Source organism: Gorilla gorilla, chromosome 20 (genome assembly GCF_029281585.2).
Source record: "Gorilla gorilla gorilla isolate KB3781 chromosome 20, NHGRI_mGorGor1-v2.1_pri, whole genome shotgun sequence".
Classification (NCBI taxonomy): Eukaryota; Metazoa; Chordata; class Mammalia; order Primates; family Hominidae; genus Gorilla; species Gorilla gorilla.
In genome coordinates this window covers 24535384-24555163 of record NC_073244.2, presented here as the reverse complement: position 1 = coordinate 24555163, position 19780 = coordinate 24535384, and the positions used below count along the sequence as shown (strand labels likewise).

The 19780-nt window shown below is 52.6% G+C and overlaps 1 protein-coding gene across 25 annotated transcripts in view; it reads right to left on the bottom strand.

Moving 5' to 3' along the window:
• The window catches only part of MAST3 (microtubule associated serine/threonine kinase 3), a 53938-nt gene extending 39595 nt beyond the window's left edge, over positions 1 to 14343 (bottom strand). For 8 of the 25 annotated variants that reach the window (XM_063701810.1, XM_063701814.1, XM_063701812.1 and 5 more), the window contains exons 1-2: positions 14256 to 14343; positions 4475 to 4506 (exon numbers count right to left, since the gene is read on the bottom strand). In XM_063701810.1, coding sequence (XP_063557880.1) covers positions 4475 to 4506; positions 14256 to 14294 — 71 coding nt within the window. In that variant the 5' untranslated portion in view covers positions 14295 to 14343. Of the gene's footprint in view, positions 1 to 1354; positions 1445 to 1729; positions 2381 to 2447; positions 3289 to 4474; positions 4507 to 14255 lie in introns of those variants that run through there. The other 17 variants (XM_063701803.1, XM_063701805.1, XM_063701804.1 and 14 more) reach the window with 8 other exon arrangements.
• Between the last annotated feature and the right edge of the window lie 5437 nt (positions 14344 to 19780).

Sequence of the window (19780 nt, the reverse complement as noted above, 5' to 3'; positions counted from 1 at the left end):
AGCTGTGCCCAGGCCTTGGCTCAAACATCACCTCCCCAAGAGGTCCCTGTCTGAATACATCTTGTTTATCCATTCGTTTTATCACTGAATTCCCCAAGCTGACTGAGAAGCCATTGATGGAGGGACTATGTTTTCTTTATAGCAATGCCTTTAGCACCTGGATCTCAGTAGGTGTCTCATAAGTGCTTGGCGTCTGAAGGAAGGTACCTCCCTGTTGCCCAGCACCCAAATGTGGGCTCTATATTGTTCTCTCTTCTCCTCATTAAAGGTCTGTGGATGGCCCGGCGTGTGGCTTATGCCTGTAATCCCAGCACTTGGGGAGGCTGAGGCAGAGGGGTTTGCGACCAGCCTGGCCAACATGGTGAAACCCCATCTCTACTAAAATACAAAAATTAGCTGGATGTGGTGGTAGGTGCCTATAGTCCCTGCTACTTGGGAGGCTACAACAGGAGAATTGCTTGAACCCAGGAGGTGGAGGTTGCGGTAAGCTGAGATTGCACCACTGCACTCCAGCCTAGGGGACAGAACAAGACTCTGCCTCAAAAAAAAAAAAAAAAAAAAAAAGTCTGTGGAAAGAGTTAAGCAGCTCATTCACACTAAAGTGTAAATGGTTGATGGGCCACATAACTCTAACAGACACCATTGACCTCACATCCGTCCCTCCCTAAACTTTTGCCCAAACCATGAGAGGAGCTCACAAAACTCCTTCCTGTCCTGAAACCTGGCCAGTCACAGAGTCAACCAACTGGCCAGTAGAACCCTCAACAGACCTGGTAGCAAAGCTGTCCCTGATGCTTGGCCCCCAGGGGATGGACTGAATCAGGAAAACTGGCATCTCCTCTCTGAGCCTCAGTTTTCTTAACTGGGAAGTAGGGATCAGGAAGGGGTTAGGGAGCGCTCAGTCACCCTGGTTCTTTTCTCCCCGCGCCACTTCGGTTAAGCTCAATTCACAGGGCTCTCGCTGGTGGCCTCTCAGCCTTGGGTGTGCATGTGTGTTTACAGGGAGGAGCTTTCTCCCTGAGGTCACCACCCAGGAGTCCAGGCCAATTCAGCAGGGAGTGACCTGAGCAGCTTGGGAATCCGGCACCTGTCTTGGGGAAGTCCTTGGGCAACAGCTTAAGTTCTTCCCTTTCCTTGGCCACCTGTCAGATGCTGGCCTGGCTAAAAATGGAATTTTCCCATTAAGCCCCTAGAACGTATCGCAGTGCCATTATGTGGAGGGGTAAACTGAGGCCCAGAGAGGTGATGTCACCAACCTACAGTATCCTGAGGAGACCGATGAGTCTGGAGGGTTTCCAAGGCTCCGGGGTGCCAGGGCGATGTCTGCGCCCCGCCCACACGCGCTGTCACTTACCTCCAGGGGTGCAGGCCCAAGGAGGGGCTACAGGGGCTGCAGGGGCTGCTGGGACCCAGCAGGGACGGGCTCTGGCTGCTCGGAGACAGACTGCAAAGAAAGAGGCCGGGGACGGTGAACCTGGCGGCCGCCCCTTCGTGTGGCCGAATCCGGATCTCCGGATGGCGGCTGCGGTTCCCTCAGGGAGTAGGGGCCCAAGACCGGGGATTCTGGGTTCAGCTCAGGACGTGAGGGCGGGGCCAGACCGATGGCCCGGGAGGGCTCCCCGGAGGCGGCGGTGCGTTTCTGGGCGACACGAACAGAGACGTGGGGGGAGGGTAGTTGTCATCCTGTCCTCCCTGCACCCCGCATACCCCCGCCCTGCCCAACACTCACTCGAGGGTCAGCGCCGGGATGTGCAGCTTGTCCCTGCGGGACTTCATGCCGAGGCAGAGGCCGCCTCTGTGCGGCCGGGTACCGACGCCCCCTTGTTGGCCCCGATCGTGGCGCGATCGGACCGACGGACGGACACACGGACGCAGGGACAGACGCCTGGCTAGTGCGGCAGACTAGACGCGGGGGCTGGGCCGCTGGGGGCCGGGCTGGCTCCGCCTCGGGGCGGGGATCGCAGCTCCGCACCTGCGCGCAGGCCCGGCCCGGCAGCGAGGGTCGCGCAGCGGGAAAGGGGAGCCGCGGGTGCCGCCCTGTCTGCCGCAGGGACGCCGAGGCCGCCGGCTCGGGAGCCCCCGAGCTGCGCCCCGGAAGGGAAGGGCGGTCACTGGCTCCGCGGCCCGCGCGATTGCTCCATGGCCTGACCCCGCCTCTCCCCGCCCCGGCCCGGCCTCTGCCCTCGCCCCTGCCCTCGCCCCTGCCCTGGGGCTCTCTGGGAGCCGGGATCTGAGCGCAGTCCGCCCCAACTCCCCAACCCCGCATCCCGGCCAGCTGCTCAGCACTGAGGTCCTAACCCGCTTGGGTCTCCGCATCCCCGCGCACACTAGAGGCTCTGACCACACCTCCAGTCCCTGGCTTCCAGCTGTTTCCTCTGCCAGGAAGGTCGCCCCCCTCACCCATATACGATCCCAACCCCACCAGCCCCTCCTCCGCCAAGCTGTACCTGCACCCGCACCAGCACCAGGCGCCGCCAGCTCTGTCCTTCCTCCCTCTCAGCGCAAACCCCAAGGTCTGGGGGTGTCTGTGTCTCACTCTGGCCCTCTTGAGGCCCCGGTGGACCCAGTGGGGCACAGGGAAGGTGGCAGGGAGTGGACATCCCTTGTGGAGTCTTTGGCTCTGTCCTGCCCCAAGGTCCAGGACTTTGCCCTCGGCAGTCTTCATTGATTCACGGTCCAACACTCTGCCCACAGCTTGGGCCACGGCTGGAAACCGTGCCGGCTCTCGGGGCAATGTCCCAGTCCCCCAGCAACCCCCAACCACTGGGGCCTTCAAGCACCTCCCCACCAACTGTATCATCCCCACTGGAACAGAAGCAGATGGCCTGGGCTTGGGGGCCACTCTGACCCCATTCCCAGGACCTCCTCCTTCTCCTGTCCTGCCACCTCATCTCCACTCACTCCACTCAGCTACCCTTGTCTTCATGCTGTTCTAACGCCAAGCATACTGGCACCCCAGAAACTTTGCCCACGCTGTTCCTGCTGCTTGGAATGCCATTCTCCCCAGACTTCCCCGCTGCCAGCTCCTCCTCTTCTTCCAGATCTAAGCTCAAAGGTCACTTCCTCCAAGAGGCCCCAGATCTTCAGGATAAAGCCACCCCCAGCACGTCTGTCTCTTTCTCTGGTTGAGCTCTCTCCTGCATACAAAACTTCAACCATTGCTCTGAGATTGGATTGTCTGTATCCCCTCTGGCTTCAGCAGGGCCCAGTGTACAGCAGGTGCTCAAAAAAATGTTCATTGAGTGATTCCCACCCCCAACTCAGGCAAAAGCAGCTCCCAAAGATGGGGTGTCCACAGTCACACACTTCTAGACCACTAGCTCAAGGAAAACCCCTCCCCACCCCGGCCTTTGGTTTCTTTCATCTGTAAATGAATGAAGGCATTGAACAATAATGTTCTCTAAGATTTGGGGATAAAAAATGGTAACCTAGACTGGGCATGGTGGCTCATGCCTGTAATCCCAGCACTTTGGGAGGTTGAGGCAGGCAGATCACTTGAGTCCAGGAGTTTGAGACCAGCCTGGGCAACATAGTGAGACCCTGTCTCTACTAAACATACAAGTCAGGTGTGGAGGCTCACATCTGTAGTCTCAGCTACTCTGGAGGCTGAGGCGGGAGACTCTCTTGAACCTGGGAGGCAGTGGTTGCAGTGAGCCAAGATGACACTACTGCACTGTACTATGTGGGTGACAAAGAGAGAGACCCCATCTCAAAAAGAAAACAAAGCAAAACAAAAAAAACCCAACCTACAGGAGCACTGATGTGATCCCGAGAGAGATGATTTTTTCTTTTCTTTTTTTTTTAGACAAGAGTCTCGCTCTGTTGCCCAGACTGAAGTCTGGTGGTGGGAGCCTGGTTCACTGCAACCTCCACCTCACTTCAAGCGAATCTCCTGCCTCAGCCTCCTGAGTACCTGGGATTACAAGCGTGCACCACCACGCCTGGTTAATTTTTTTGTATTTTTAGTAGAGATGGGGTTTCACCATGTTGGCCAGGCTGGTCTCGAACTTCTGGCCTCAAGTGATCTGCCTGCCTCAGCCTTCCAAAGTGCTGGGATTACAGGCGGGAGCCACCGTGCCTAGCTGAGAGATGATTTTCTGCTGGTGTTCCCCAAAAGGAAGTGAGCTCCCCGTCATGAGAGGCATTCAAGCCAGTTCTAATACACTTCAGCTGAAATTCAACATCTGGACTCTGGATTCCAGACAAGTTTCTCTCCTTCCCAGCTGAGTGTCCTTAGCTGGTGATGAAACCCCTTTGCACCTCAGCTTCCTCATTTGCAAACTGGCATGGCCTCCCATGTTTGTGGCGAGAGGCCAGGTGCTTGTGAAGCACTTTGCAAACACGAGGGCAAGAATGAACATGAGATGTGTTGCTGTAATTATTAAATACATTCACAATTCAGTGGCTGTTGCTGAAATATCCACTTCCAAGACCACTGGGGCCCACCCAGCCCGCCAGCCCCAGGTGAACTCACCCACGTCCTCGGCGTGGCAGGCTCAGCTCCTTCTGCAATGAGACAGAAATGGGGATCATTCTCAGAGAGACTAGCTCTCAGAACCCCTGGCCGTTGATGCACCCCCACAATCCCCAGTCCCCTGCCCCAACCAATGCATCTTTCCCGCTCACTCTACACACTGGCTCAGCCCTGCCTCAAGGCCTTTCCGCTATCTGTGCGCTCTCTCAGAACAGCCTTCCCTCCCTTCTGGCCCTAATTAACTGCAGCTCATACTTCAGGTCTGAACTCAACATCCTTTCTTCCTGGAGGCCCTCCAGATTCACAGTCTAATTCCCCACCTGGCTCCTACCATACCTGCACTAAAAAATATTTTAGGCTGGGCACGGTGGCTCACACCTGTGATCTCAGTTCTTTGGGAGGCCAAAGCAGGAGGGTTGTTTGAGCCCAGAAGTTTAAGCCAGACTGGGCAACGTAGCAAGACTCCATCTCTACAAAACTTTTTAAAAAAAGTAGCCAGAGTAGGCCGGGTGCGGTGGCTCACGCCTGTAATTCTGGCACTTTGGGAGGCCAAGGCGGATGGATCACTTGTGTTCAGGAGTTTGAAACTAGCCTGGGCAACAGAGTGAAACCCCGTCTCTACAAAAAAAAAAAAAAAAAAAAATTGCTGGGCATGGCAGCTCAAGCCTGTACTCCTAGCTACTTGGGGGGCTGAGGTGGGAGGATTGCTTGAGCCCTGTCTCAAAAAAAAGGCCAGGCCGGTCAGGCGCAGTGGCTCATACCTGTAATCCCAGAGCTTTGGGAGGCTGAGGTGGGCGGATCACCTGAGGTCGAGAGTTCAAGACCAGCCTGGCCAACATGGTGAAACCCCATCTCTACTAAAAATACAAAATTAGCCAGGTGTGGTGGTGGGTGCCTGTAATTCCAGCTACTTGGGAGACTAAGGCAGGAGAATCGCTTGAACCCGGGAGGCGGAGGTTGCAGTGAGCCGAGGTTGCACCATTGCACTCCAGCCTGGGCAACAAGAGCGAAACTCCATCTCAAAAATAAATAAATAAATAAATAAATAAATAAATAAATAAATAAATAAATAAGAAGGGCCAAGTGCGGTGGCTCATGCCTGTAATCCCAGTACTTTGGGAGGCCAAGGCGGGCAGATCACGAGGTCAAGAGATTGAGACCATCCTGGCCAACATGGTGAAACCCTGTCTCTACTAAAAACACAAAAATTAGCTGGGCGTGGTATCGCACACCTGTAGTCCCAGCTACTCGGGAGGATCGCTTGAACCTGGGAGGCGGAGCTTGCAGTGAGCTGAGATGGTGCCATTGCACTCTAGCCTGGCAACAATGCGAGATTCCGTCTCAAAAAAGAAAAAAAAAATTAGCCAGATGTGGTGTTGCACGCCTGTAATCCCAGCTACTCAGGAGACTGAGGTGGGAGGATTGCTTGACCCCAGGAGTTGGAGGTTGCAGTGAACTATGATAATACCATTGCACTCTAGTCTGGGTGACAGAGCAAGACTCTAAGTCTAAAAAAAATTAATAATAATTTTATTTAAAATTACAAATTAGTTGTATTTATGAAGAAGTATGTCAGTAGTGGCTAAAAACTAATAATCTGTTGAGAAAACAGAGATTCCTGAGTTGTCCTCTCCCTGTCCCGTCTCAGATGTCCCTCTCCTCCTGGGTCTAGGTCTGAACGCCATTCTCTCCTCACTCGCTGCAAAGCCTATGCAGGTTTGGGCCCTGGGTACCAGTGGGGGCGTGGGGAGGACGGCTGACGGGTGACTCCCTTTTGAAGACCCTTTTAGAGCTCAGCAAACTGACCTGCACCAACTCTGGGTGCCCTCACCGCATGAAGGATAGAAAGCCCTGAGCTTGTGTTCCACTGTGACCTCACAGTCCATCCTCAGACATGGCCAGCCCAAGAGGGTTTTTTGTTGTTGTTTTTGTTTTTTTGAGACAGACTTTTGCTCTTGTTGCCCAGGCTGGAGTGCAATGACGCAATCTCGGCTCGCTGCAACCTCTGTCTCCCAGGTTCAAGTGATTCTCCTGCCTCAACCTCCCGAGTAGCTGGGACTTTTTTTTTCTTTTCTTTCTTTTTTTTTTTTTTTTTAGAAGAGACAGGGTTTTGCCATGTTGCCCAGGCTAGTCTTGAACTCCTGACCTCAGATGATCCACCCACTTTGGCCTCCCAAAATGCCGCGATTACAAAATGCTGGGATTACAGGCATAAGCCACCATGCCCGGCCAAAAAAAACAGTTTTTTGTTTGTTTGTTTGTTTGTTTAGATGGAGTCTCACTGTATCGCCAGGCTGGAGTGCAGTGGTGCAGTCTTGGCTCACTGAAACCTCTGCCTCTCGGGTTCAAGCGATTCTCCTGACTCAGCCTCCCAAGTAACTGGGGTTACAGGTGTGTGCCAGCATGCCTGGCTAATTTTTGTATATTTAGCAGAGACGAGGTTTCACTATGTTGCCCAGGCTGGTCTCGAACTCCTGACCTCAAGTGATCCATCCACCTTAGCCTCCCAAAGGGCTGGGATTACAGTGTAAGCCATCGCACCCGGTCAATCACGAGGGTTTTTAAATTCTCAAAATGCCATGTGGCACAAGTTTAGAATCTGGGGACACCCAGACCTGGGTCCAGTTCAATTCTCTGTTTCTTCCTGGCCATGCAAATTATTTGTATGCCCCGTGCCTCAGTTTCCCCATCTGTAACTGGAGATGACGTGAGGAGGGTTCTGGGTTAATCATGATTAGCCATTACTATTGCTGCTGTTGTGTGCTGTTGTACTATTGTTGAGCTCAGCAAGGGACCGTGGAAGCTATCATAATACCTGGTAAATGTCCTTGCATTTACTGAGCCACCTCCTAAGAACCGCGGGCAGGGGCTGTTTTACTGGCAGGGAAACTTAGGTGCAGAGGAAAGCCGGCTGCCCACGTCTCTTAGTGGAGTGAGAGGCAGGAAACTGGGTCTCAGGACACCCTCCCTCCACACACATCAGGGCGGCCACGTTGGGGACACACGACTATTTTTACTTTGGTGGGCTCCAGGCTGCCCACGTCGTGATCTGGGTGTTCGCCATAGCAACCAGTGACGCCATCGGCCCCTACAGCCAATTGGAGGGGGCCGGAAGCTGCTGGGCTGCCGGATGACCCAGCTGGGAGGGCAAGGTCTCCCGGGAAAGGCGGGGAAGGGTCGCGGGGGTGTGGCGTCACCCCAGGCCTGACTTCAGCTGCTCTGCGCTCAGAAAACCAAGCTGTCACGATGGGAGGAGAATAATCTACCCCTCCAAGGTCTCCCTGACTGCTTGAATATGTCTGAGGACAGACAACTCATGGCGTTTAGTTCAAGCAGTCATGGTGATGGAACCATCACCACCATCACCGTGGCCATTAGGGTCTCCTTCTTCCCCTTCCAATAGTTGTGGGATTTTTTTTTGAGACAGCGTCTGGCTATGTCGCCCAGACTGGAATGCAGTGGTGCAATCTTGGCTCACTGCAACCTCCGCCTCCCGAGTAGCTGGGATTGTGGGCATGTGCCACCACACCCGGCTAATTTTTGTATTTTTTGTAGAGATGAGGTTTCACCATGTTGCCCAGGCTGGTCTTGAACTCCTGGTCTCAAGTGATCCACCTGCCTTGGCCTCCCAAAGTGCTGGGAGTACAGGCATGAGCCACTGCACCCAGCCAGTTGTGGGATCTTATACCACTTCCTCCACTACCCCATGTGAAACAGGGAGGGATCTGAACCCTGGTGGGGGGTCCCACTTGCACCCCATCCAGGCATTTCCTTCCAAAACTCTGACAGTCCTAGGTTCTCAGTCTGGCTCCCCCACTCCTGCACTGTGTGACCTGACAAGTGACTTAACCTCTCTGTGCCTCAGTTTTCTCACTTGGAAAATGGCCCAGTGACATAGGGTCCCTGGAGGAATCAATGAGTAGCAAGCTCAGGGCCTGGTGCTGGGGGAGACTTGGATGGATGGGAGTCAAGACAATGATCAAGATGTGAATAATAACCACCAGTTGAAAGTTGCTTCCAAAAGACAAAAAGATGTGAATATTTTGCTTGTTTGTTTGTTTTCAGATGGAGTCTTGCTCTGTCGCCCAGGCTGGAGGGCAGTGGTGCGATCTTGTCTCACTGCAACCTCCACCTCCTGGGTTCAAGCGATTCTTCTGCCTCAGCCTCCCAAGTAGCTGGGATTACAGGCGCCCACCACCACGCTTGGCTGATTTTGTATTTTTAGTAGAGATAGGATTTCACCATGTTGGTCAGGCTGGTCTTGACCTCCTGACCTCAAGCAGTCCTCCCATCTCGGCCTCCCAAAACGCTGGATTACAGGCATGAGCCACTGTGCCTGGCCTGAAGATGTTTTTTTAAAGTGGCAGAGAGAGGTGAGGCAAAATCGGCAGCTCCCTGCAAAGGCTCCCGGGGAAGCTGGACCACACAGAACTCTCCTGGCACCACTCCCGGACCCTTCGGTCCCCGCACCATCTGCTTTCCACCCACAGCTCCCTCTGTGCCTGCTGTTCCCCTGGGAGTGGTTCCCACCCAGAGGAGTGGAGGTTGGGGAGGCCCCGACCCCCTGAAACTGCCCTTTAAAGGTAATATTTATGGTATACACGTCTGTGCTTGCCCAGGCTGGGGGATGCTGCCTCCCCCACAAGCTTTAGCCCCACCTTGAGGAAATCCCATTTTGGAGAAGACATAGCACAGCAGGAGCACCCCCATACTGGAGGGATTAAGAGAGACCCGAAGCAGCTGGGTGCTATGGCTCACGCCTGTAATCCCAGCACTTTGGGAGGCTGAGGCGGGAGGATCACTTAAGATCAAGAGTTTGAGCCAGGTGCGGTGGCTCACGCCTGTAATCCCAGCACGCTGGGAGGCCAAGGTGGGTGGATCACGAGGTCAGGAGTTCAAGATCAGCCTGGCCAACATAGTGAAACCCCGTCTCTACTAAAAATACAAAAATTAGCTGGATGTGGTGGCAGGCGCCTGTAGTCCCAGCTACTCGGTAGGCCGAGGCAGGAGAATCCCTTGAACCCGGGAGGCGGAGGTTGCAGTGAGCCGAGACCACACCATTGTACTCCAGCCTGGGTGACAGAATGAGACTCCGTCTCAAAAAAAAAAAAAAAAAAAAGGTGGCCGGGCGCAGTGGCTCATGCCTGTAATCGCAGGGCTTTGGGAGGCTGAGGCAGGCAGATCACCTGAGGTCAGGAGTTCGAGACCAGCCTGACCAACATGGAGAAACCCCGTCTCTACTAAAAATACAAAATTAGCAGGATATGGTGGCGCATGCCTGTAATCCCAGCTACTTGGGAGGCTGAGGCAGGAGAATCGCTTGAACTCGGGGGCAGAGGTTGCAGTGAGCCGAGATCGTGCCATCGCACTCCAGCCTGGGCAAGAAGAGCGAAAGAGTGAAACTCCATTTCAAAAAAAAAAGGCCAGGCGCAGTGGCTAACACCTGTAATCCCAGCACTTTGGGAGGCCGAGGCGGGAGGATCACAAAGTCAGCAGATGGAGACCATCCTGGCTAACACGGTGAAAGCCCGTCTCTACTAAAAATACAAAAAATTAGCCGGGTGTGGTGGCAGGAGCCTGTAGTCCCAGCTCTTTGGGAGGCTGAGGCAGGAGAATGGCATGAACCTGGGAGGTGAAGCTTGCAATGAGCGGAGATCACGCCACTGCACTCCAGCCTGGGCGACAGAGCAAGACTCCGTCTCAAAAAAAAAAAAAAAAGAGTTTGAGGCCATTCTGGCCAACATGGTGAAACACCATCTCTACTAAAAAATATAAAAATTAAATTAGTCGGGTGTGGTGGCGCTCGCCTGTAATCCAGCTACTCAGGAGGCTGAGGCTGTGAGAATCGCTTGTATCCAGGTGACGGAGCCTGTAGTGAGCCAAGATGGCGCCACTGCACTCCAGCCTGGGCCACCGCACTCCAGCCTGGGCGACAGGGCAAGATCCTGTCTAAAAAAAGAGAGACTGGAAGGGAGAAGAGGGGTTGGAGGCACACAGAGAGGAGAGCTAAGGGGCTTCCTGGAGTAGGGGGTGTCAAACAAAGCCTGCAGGCACATGGAAAACACCAGTCCATGCCCAGCAAACAGCACGTGCAAAGGGAGGTGAGACTCAGCCTGCTGGGCACCAAGCCCGGTTGGAAGTTCGATGCCCCTGGAATTAAATGGGAGAAAAGTCAGCATGGACCACATGGCACCAGCCCCAGGGCTTCCAGGAGGAGGAGGAGGAGGAGGAGAAGAAGGAGGAGGAGAAGGAGGAGGAGGAGGAGGGGGAGGAAAATAAGTGGAAGCTGTCCATGAGAAAGCAGGATCACCTTGGAGGGCTGAACCTAGGGGAGCCACCACAGTAGCGGCAGAGACAAAAGTCCAGATACAGGCTCTAGCCCTTCTCTGCCGGGGGATGCTCTGTTTGTGGGACCTGGTGTTTTGAAATTTGGTCATGTGTAAAGCAAAGGTCCAAGTAGGAGATGATAAATGTAATAAGATAATAGTAGTAGTAGTAATAACAGCTCACGTTACCCGGTGCCTGCACACGTTATGCGTGAGGCTGAGTTTAACCCAAACTGGGAAGGTCTCCACCTCCTCCCTGGACCCAGGGCTGTCGCAAACTGGCCGCCCGCGGGCCAGGCCGGATCCTTTTTCAGACCTTTCCTGCACACAGCCAACAGCACGCCTCACATTGTCACCACCAGAGAGGATGCCCTGGGCTATGCGTCTGGATTGGCCGGTCAGCACCCGTTTGTGAATGGACTCTTTGGCCTTTGGCCTCCAGGAAATCTGATTGGCTCGCATCAGCGATCTACCCCCTGATTGGCTGGGGTGCTCCTGGACCATTAACAAGGTTTCCAGTCAAAAGAGACCCCAAACTGGGGCTGATGAAGACAACACCTTCAGGTGCCAGATTGGTTAGAATTTCTCTGGCTTCCTGGTGGGTACTTCCCTCTTTGGGCCTCAGTTTCTTCCTTTGAAAAGTGGAACTAATAATAGCACTGACCACTCGGGCTGTTGGGAGAATTGAATGCATGAGAGGGCTTAGCCTGTTAATATGAACGGTTATTCCCACTTTACTATTATTTTATTATTATTTTAATCTTCTTCCACTTGGACCTTTATTTTTATTTTTGAGATAGGGTCTCGCGATCATGGCTCACTATAGCCTCAAACTCCTGGGCTCAAGAGATCCTTCTTGGCTGGGCGCGGTGGCTCACGCCTGTAATTCTAGCACTTTGGGAGGCCGAGGTGGGCGGATCACCTGAGGTCAGGAGTTTGATACCAGCCTGGCCAACATGGCGAAACCCCGTCTCTACTAAAAATACAAAAATTAGCCGGGCGTGGTGACATGTGCCTGTAATCCCAGCTACTCGGGAGGCTGAGGCAGGGAGAATTACTTGAACCCGGGAGGTGGAGGTTGCAGTGAGCCGAGATTGCGCCACTGGACTCCAGCCTGGGTAACAGCATGATTCTTTCTCAAAAAAAAAAAAAAAAAAAAAAAAAAAAAAGAGAGAGATCCTTCTGCCTCAGCCTCCTTGAGTAGCTGGGACTACAGTCATGAGCCACCACACCTGGTACACTTAGACTTTCATTCCATGCTCCTTCCTGGCTTCCTGCCCTTTTTGATTCCCCCGCTCCTGCTCCTAGCCCTCCAGAGGAGTCTTCCCAGCCCCTCAATATGGGCATGTCCTCTCCTGCTCCAGCACCTTCCATAGCTCCCCATCACCCTAGGGGGAAAGTCTAACCTCTTCAAAATCAGCACTGAAGGCCCTGGAAGCATTAAGTCCTGGCCATCAGCCTCTAGTACTAAGAAACAGGTTCAAGTTCTTGTTTCCCCACATAAACAGGTAAGAAAGGCTACATGCCTCTGGGCCTTTGCACGTGCTGTGGCCTCTGCCCGGAATGCCCTCATTCAGTCAGGGAATCCGTGCTCATCCCTCCACCTTCGTGGAGGGACGCCTGTGCTGGGTTGGTTTGGAGAGGAAGCCGGAACTGCTTGGGTTCAAATCCTGTCTGACTCTGTCACCTATACTTTGTGAAACCTGGACAGTGGCTATGCTTCTCTGAACCTCAGTTTCCCCTTTTGTAACATAGAACTTACCATCAGGAAATGTTTGACCCCCCCACCATGGAACAGGCCCCACTTCTTGACGTCAGCAGCACCCCCATTCGCCTACCCGGAGGCGGTTTCTCTATTTTAAGAGGCTGCGGGCGGGTTGGCATCTAACTGGGGCTGGAGGCGGGGCTGCCCCCCCACCAACACCACGCTGCTCGCCAATCCCGCCCCGCCCCCTCCTTTCCGCCCAAGTCCCCCACTCTTGCCTCTGGCCTCAGCGCCTCCAGTTCTGCCCCACCCCCGCGCGGCCAGAGACCGGGTGGGGCAGCTCAGCCCGTGCCTTCCCTGACCACTCCCGACCTGGCTTCCCATCACCTGCTGAGTTCGCAGTCCCGCAGCTACCGGTGCGGCTCCAGGTTGGAGACCCGCCGGTCCCATTCCTCTCACCCCCTCAACCCGCCCGGAGCTAACCTCAGTCCCCGACCCCCACCCCACCTGCTCAGTCCTCCCTAGGTTCCAGCTTCTGTCAACCTCTTTCATTTCCCTAAATACCCCCCCCCGCTGCAATGCCTCGCCACCCTTGGCTGCCTCCTCTACCCCAGGGCTCCCAGCAATGCCTGGGTCAGGCGCCTCCTTCACTTGCTGTGAGTCCCTTATCACAACTGATCACTCCGTGGGGTCACCGCTGCTCTGGCGTCTACCTCCCCCAACAGGTTGGGGTTTCTAGGAGGGCAGCTCCAGAGGTTGCAGAACTCTCTGCTGCCTCTCCAGAGCCAGGCACACAGCAGGCGCTCCATAAATGTTCGTTGGGTAAGTGCTGAATCCCAGGTTCCCTACCTGAAAACTTGGTGGCTTCTTAAGGGTGTGGTCTAAGTCCCAGAGGAAAATGGCCAAATCTTAATTCCTGTTTTTCTTTTCTTATGATGGGGAAACTGAGGCCCAGAGAAGTCAAAGGGTGGCTGCCCGGGGTCATGTAGCCCCTGTGTGGCTTCAAACTTAGGCTTCTGCTGTCCCCGACGCCTGTGTCCCTACCTCCTGATGACACAGCCTCCTAAACATAAACTTGGTAAAAGGAGGACCCTATGGCTCGTTGGAAAACTGAGGCCCACAGAAGCAAGGGTGCCCTCCCCCCAGGTCACACTGCTGGTTGGCAGCGCCTTGTGCCGTAAGAGAGCTGGTTGAGGGCGCAGGATCGAATCCCAGCTAGGCGACCTCTGGAGAGTGGCTTTCTGGGACTAGAGCCTCAGTTCCCTTATTCTGACAAATGGGCGCCTGACAGCCCCAACGTCCCCAGGTCGTCGTAGGGCTGAGCTGAGGGTGTACTGTGGTGCAGCGACGACCCAAGGAGGTATTAATACATATGAACTAATATTAATACATCGCTAGTAATAGGACTAAAACAACCATGAACATATGGTGAGCTCTCTGGCTGCTGTTGCTAGCATTATTATTAGAACAGCTGGTGGGGAGGGGCAGAGCCCTCAGCCACTTCCTCCCACGCCATCGCTTGGAGCCTCAGTTTCCCTAGATGTCCAAGGGGGCACCTTCCCCCTTCCCACCATGAGAAAAAGCACTTTGAGAAGCGGGTGGTCAAAAAGAAGCGATCTGAGCGTTCCCCACCCTCTGCCTCAGTTTCCCTACAGCCCGTGAAGGCCCCGCCCCCCCCGGCACCTTTCAGGCCGCGTCCACTTGGCCGCGCCCTCTGCCTCCCGCCCGCCCGCCCGCGCAGGGGCCTCACCTGGAGCCCGCGGCGCCGCAGGAGGCTCGACTCGTCCATGGCTCGGGAGTCCGCGCCGCCAGGCCCGCCCCCGGCCCCGCCCCGGCCTGCCAGGCCCCGCCGCCAGGTGCCATTGGCCAGGCCGGTCAGCTGACACGGCCTGGCCCCGCCCCTCCCGGGGAGCCCGACCACAGGGCCCCGCCCCCACTGGGCGAGCTGGCCCCGCCCCTCCAGCAGAGAGCAGAAGTAAATATTTTGCATGAATCCTCTCAGAAGTAAGGGAGCATCGTTCAGCCCCATTTTGCAGATGAAGAAACTGAGGCTAAGATAGGTTAATCAATGTGCCCAGCGCATCGGCCGGGCGCAGTGGCTCACGCCTGTATCCCAGCACTTTGGGAGGCCGAGGTGGGCAGATCACTTGAGGTCAGGAGTTCGAGATTACCCTGGCCAACATGGTGAAACCCTGTCTCTACTAAACAAACAAACAAAAATTACTTGGGGGTGGTGACGCGCGCCTGTAATCCCAGCTACTCAGAAGACTGAGGCAGGAGAATCGCTTGTATCCAAGAGGCGGAGGTTACAGTGAGCCGGGATAGCGCCGCTGCACTCCAGACTGGGCGACAGAGCGAGACTCTGTCTCAAAAACAAAAACAAAACAACAACAAAAAATGTGCCCAGTACACACAGCAGAATGGGTTCTAGGGTGAGGCGAGTGAGGATCTCACCCCTGTGCAAAATTTAAGGGGGCCCCAAAAAACTCAGCCATCAAGAGAAATAATATTTTAAAAACATAAAATTAATGAAAACATTTATGATGAACAAAACATCAAAACTTTTATTTTTTATTTTATTTTTAGAGACAGGGATCTCACTATGTTGCACAAGCTGGTCTTGAACTCCTGGCCTCAAATGATCCTTCTGCCTAGGCCTCCCAAAATGTTGGGATTACAGGTGTCAGCCACCGCATATGGCCAAAACACCAAAACTTTTTTTTTTTTTTTAAATTTATGAGACGAGTCTCTCTGTTGCCCAGACTAGAATGCAGTGGCATGATCTCGGCAACCCCTGCCTCCTGGGTTCAAGCTATTCTCTTGCCTCAGCCTCCCTAGTAGCTGGGACTACAGGTGCCCACCACCACACCAGGCTGATTTTTTGTATTTTTAGGAGATGAGGTCTCACCATGTTGGCCAGGCTTGTCTCGAACTCCTGACCTCAGGTGATTCACCCACCTTAGCCTCCCAAAGTGCTGGGATTGCAGGCCAAAGAGTTTTGGTGTTTTGCCTGGCCAAAACACTAAAACTCTTAAGACATGATCAGACCCTTGTCCTTGCACCACTCAGCCTTGTTTGCCTCCCTTTAATCCTGGCCCTGGTGCCAATAAAACTTTACTTACAAAAACAGGTAGCCGCTGCAGTTGTCCGTTTCTTTTTTGAGGATGATTGCCTTTTTGCCCTAAGTGTCTCATAAACACCACCTCTCACAGATATTTGAAGATAATTGTTCTACTCCATTTTGCAGAAGGGGAAACTGAGGCTGAGAAAAGCCCAAAGTCCCAAAATAGCACCCACATTTAAAAAAAAATTTTTTTTTTTTGAGACAGGGTCTCTCTCTGTCACCCAGGCTGGAGTGCAGTGGTGCAATCTTGTCTCATTGCAGCTTCTACCTCCCGGGCTCAAGCGATCTTCCTGCCTCAGCCCCCATACCCCAGCTCCCAGAGTAGGTGGGACCACAGGTACATGCCACCATGCCTGGCTAATTTTTGCATTTTTTTTTTTTGTAGAGATGGAGTACCGCCATGTTTCCCGTGCTGGTCTCGAACTCCTGGCCTCAAGTGATGCTCCTGCGTCAGCCTCCCAAAGCGCTGGGACTACAGGCATGAGCCACTGTGCCTGGCTTAGCACCTGCATTTTTTCTTTCCCTGGGACTCGCACTTTCTCTGCAGCCACAGTTGTCTTCGGCTGTCCCACTGTACAGTGTGGACACTGGAGTAGGTTTTCAGGCTCGAGGGGACCCTAGGAAGGGTCACTGGGCCTGACTGTCCATGAGGTACTGTAGAATTGCATCAAGTTATGGTGGCCAGATTGAGCAAATAAAAATACAGGATGCCAGGGAAAACTTGTTTTTCTCATACAATTTTAAAAATTGACATATAATTCACATACCATAAAATTCACGCTTTTAAAGTGTGCAATAAATTCAGTGTTTTAAGCATACTCACAGAGTTGTGTAACCATCACCACAATCTGATTCCAGGACATTTATATCATCCCCAAAAGAAACCCTGTACCTATTAGCAGCCAGTCCTCATTCCCCCTCTCTCAGCCCCTGGCAACTACCAATCTGCTTCCTGTTCTATGAATTTTCCTGTGCTGGATATTTCATAAAAATGAAAACACATAACATTTGGCCTTATGTGTCTGGCTTCTTTCAGCATCATGCTTTCAAGAAGCACCCATGTTGTGGCAAATATCAGTACTTCATTCCGTTTCATGACCAAATAATATTCCATTGTATATATGTACATGTACATTTTGTTGATCCACTCATTTGTTGGTGGTCACTTGGATTTTTTCACGTTTTGGTAGCTATTCTGAATAGAGCTGCTATAAACATTGGCATACAACTTTTTGCATAGATTTATTTATTTATTTATTTATTTATTTTGAGATGAAGTGTTGCTCTGATGCCCAGGCTGGAGTGCAGTTGCGGGATCTTGGCTCACTGCAACCTCTGCCTCCCAGGTTCAATTGATTCTCCTGCCTCAGCCTCCTGAGTAGCTGGGATTACAGACACCTGCCACCACTCCCAGCTAATTTTTGCATTTTTAGTAGAGACGGGGTTTCACCATGTTGGCCAGGCTGGTCTCGAACTCCTGACCTTTAAGTGGTCCACCCACCTTGGCCTCCCAAAAGGCTGGGATTGCAGGTGTGAGCTACCGCCCCCTGCCTTTGTGGATATATTTTGGTTCTCTTGGGTACTTACCTAGGAATGGACTTCCGGGGTCATATGGTGTAACTCTATGTTTTGGGTTGTTTTGTTTTGTTTTCGGACAGGGTCTTGCTCTTTCGCCCAGGCTGGAGGGCGGAGTAGCTGAGACTGCAGGCACATGCCGCCATGACCAGCTAATTTTTTGTATTTTTTGTAGAGACAAGGTTTCGCCATGTTGCCCAGGCTGATCTCAAACTCCTGGCCTCAAGCGATCCTCCTGCCTTGGCTTCCCAACGTGCTGGGATTACAGGCATGAGCCACTGCGCCCAGCGACTCTATGTTTTAAATTTGTAAAAGACAACCAGGCTGTTTTCCAAAGCAAACACCCAGTTAAATTTAAATTTCCATAAACAATGAATGTTTTTTCAGTGTAAGTATGCCCCCTTCAGTACTTGGGACATAGTTGCATTAAACAACAATGTGTTGGCCGTGTGTGCTGGCTCATGTCTGTAATCCCAGCACTTTGGGAGGCTGAGGTGGGTGGATCATCTGAGGTCAGGAGTTTGAGACCAGCCTTGGCAACATGGTGAAACCGCGTCTCTACTAAAACTACAAAAATTAACGGGGCGTAATGGGGCACACCTGTAATCCCCGCTACTCGGGAGGCTGAGGCAGGAGAATCACTTGAACCCGGGAGGCAGAGGTTGCAGTGAGCTGAGATAGTGCCAGTGCACTCCAGCCTGGGTGACAGAGCGAGACTCCATCTCAAACAAAACAAAACAAGACAAAACAAAACACAAACCAATATGTTGGTTGTCTGAAATTCCAATTTAACTGGGAATTTAATTTAAATGTTATTTAATGAATAATGACTACAAGTGAGTTTGTTAAATGAATGAATAGATTTTCTCCTGGCAAACTCCTATGCATCCTTCAACACCCTCTTTAGATGACCCCTCAGGGGCATCAGGGTCTCTTGGCCACATGGAGGGAAGCTCCCCACTCCTCGGGCTGAAGGTCCCTGAGAAGGCAGAAGTCAATGGGGGTGGGGAAGTCGTGTGTTTTATCTGGCAATCCTACACTAAGTGAACTTCAGGCTGTAGCTTGCACACCCCAAGTGATGAGAAGCTCATGTCCTGCAATGGCCAATTGTTCTGACTCTGGGCAGCTCTGCCTCAAAGTTCTCCCTTAGTCCAGCCTGAGGTGGACATGTGACTCAGACTCGTTTATCCACCTCAGCCACTGTGATTGGTTCAAGGTGTACATGTGACCCAAGCTCAGCCTATCAGAGCCCTCCCTGGGGCTTTGAATGGAATCCTAGGGAAAGAGAGGTTCCCTGAACCAGGGTTGGGTTGGGCATGTGGGAACATGCTGGAGAGAACCACCAGAGAGGTCTCAAATCCGCTGCTCCATCTGGAGAACTACACTGAACTGCCTCCTGAACAACCCCTCAATGGGCAAGAAGGAGTGCTTATTGAGTGACTGACTGAATGAATGAATGCAGTTTCTCTATGGTTAACACACACACACACACACACACACACACACACGCACACACACAAGTATATACATATATATATATTTTTTGTTTTGTTTTGTTTTGTTTTTGTTTGTTTGTTTTTGAGACAAAGTCCCGCTCTGTCGCCCAGGCTGGAGTGCAGTGGAGCAATCTCGGCTCACTGCAACATCTGCCTCCTGGGTTCAAGCAATTCTCCTGCGCTCAGCCTCCCGAGTAGCTGGGATTACAGGCACCTGCCACCACACCCGGCTAATTTTTGTATTTTTAGTAGAGACAGGGTTTCACCATGTTTGCCAGGCTGGTCTCGAACTCCTGACCTCAGGCGATCCACCCACCTCAGCCTCCCAAAGTGCTAGGATTACAGGCATGAGCCACCGCACCCGGCCTAACATCTATATATTCTTCAAAATCCACTTCAAATTCTCTTTGAGAAGTATCAGAGGACCTTGTATTGAATGAACAAATACATTTTATTCTTGTGAGCTTCTATGTACCCATCAAAACTCTCCTCACGTGTCTCTTATAAGGGACATCAGGAAGTGTGGTGGTTGAATGAATTTTTTTCTTGGTAACCTCCTGAGTCTTCCTTAAAACATCCTCTAATCTGTTTGGGAGCGGTGGCTCATGCCTGTAATCCCAGCACTTTGGGAGGCTGAGGTGGGAGGATCCCTTGAGACCAGGAGTTTGAGACCAGCCTAGGCAACATAGTGAGACCACATTTCTTTTTTTTTTTTTTTTCAGACAGAGTTTTGCTCTTGTCTCCTAGGCTGGGGTGCAGTGGCACAATCTCAGCTCACTGCAACCTCCGCCTACCAGGTTCAAGCGATTCTCCTGCCTCAGCCTCCTGAGTAGCTAGGATTACAGGCGCATGCCACCATGCCTGGCTAATTTTGTATTTTTATTTTATTTTATTTTATTTTTTTGAGACAGAATTTCACTCTTGTTGCCCAGGCTGGAGTGCAATGGCACGATCTTGGCTCACCGCAAACCCCGCCTCCCAGGTTGAAGTGATTCTCTTGCCTCAGCCTCCCAAGTACCTGGGATTACAGACAGGAGCCACCATGCCCGGCTAATTTTGTATTTTTAATAGAGACGGGGT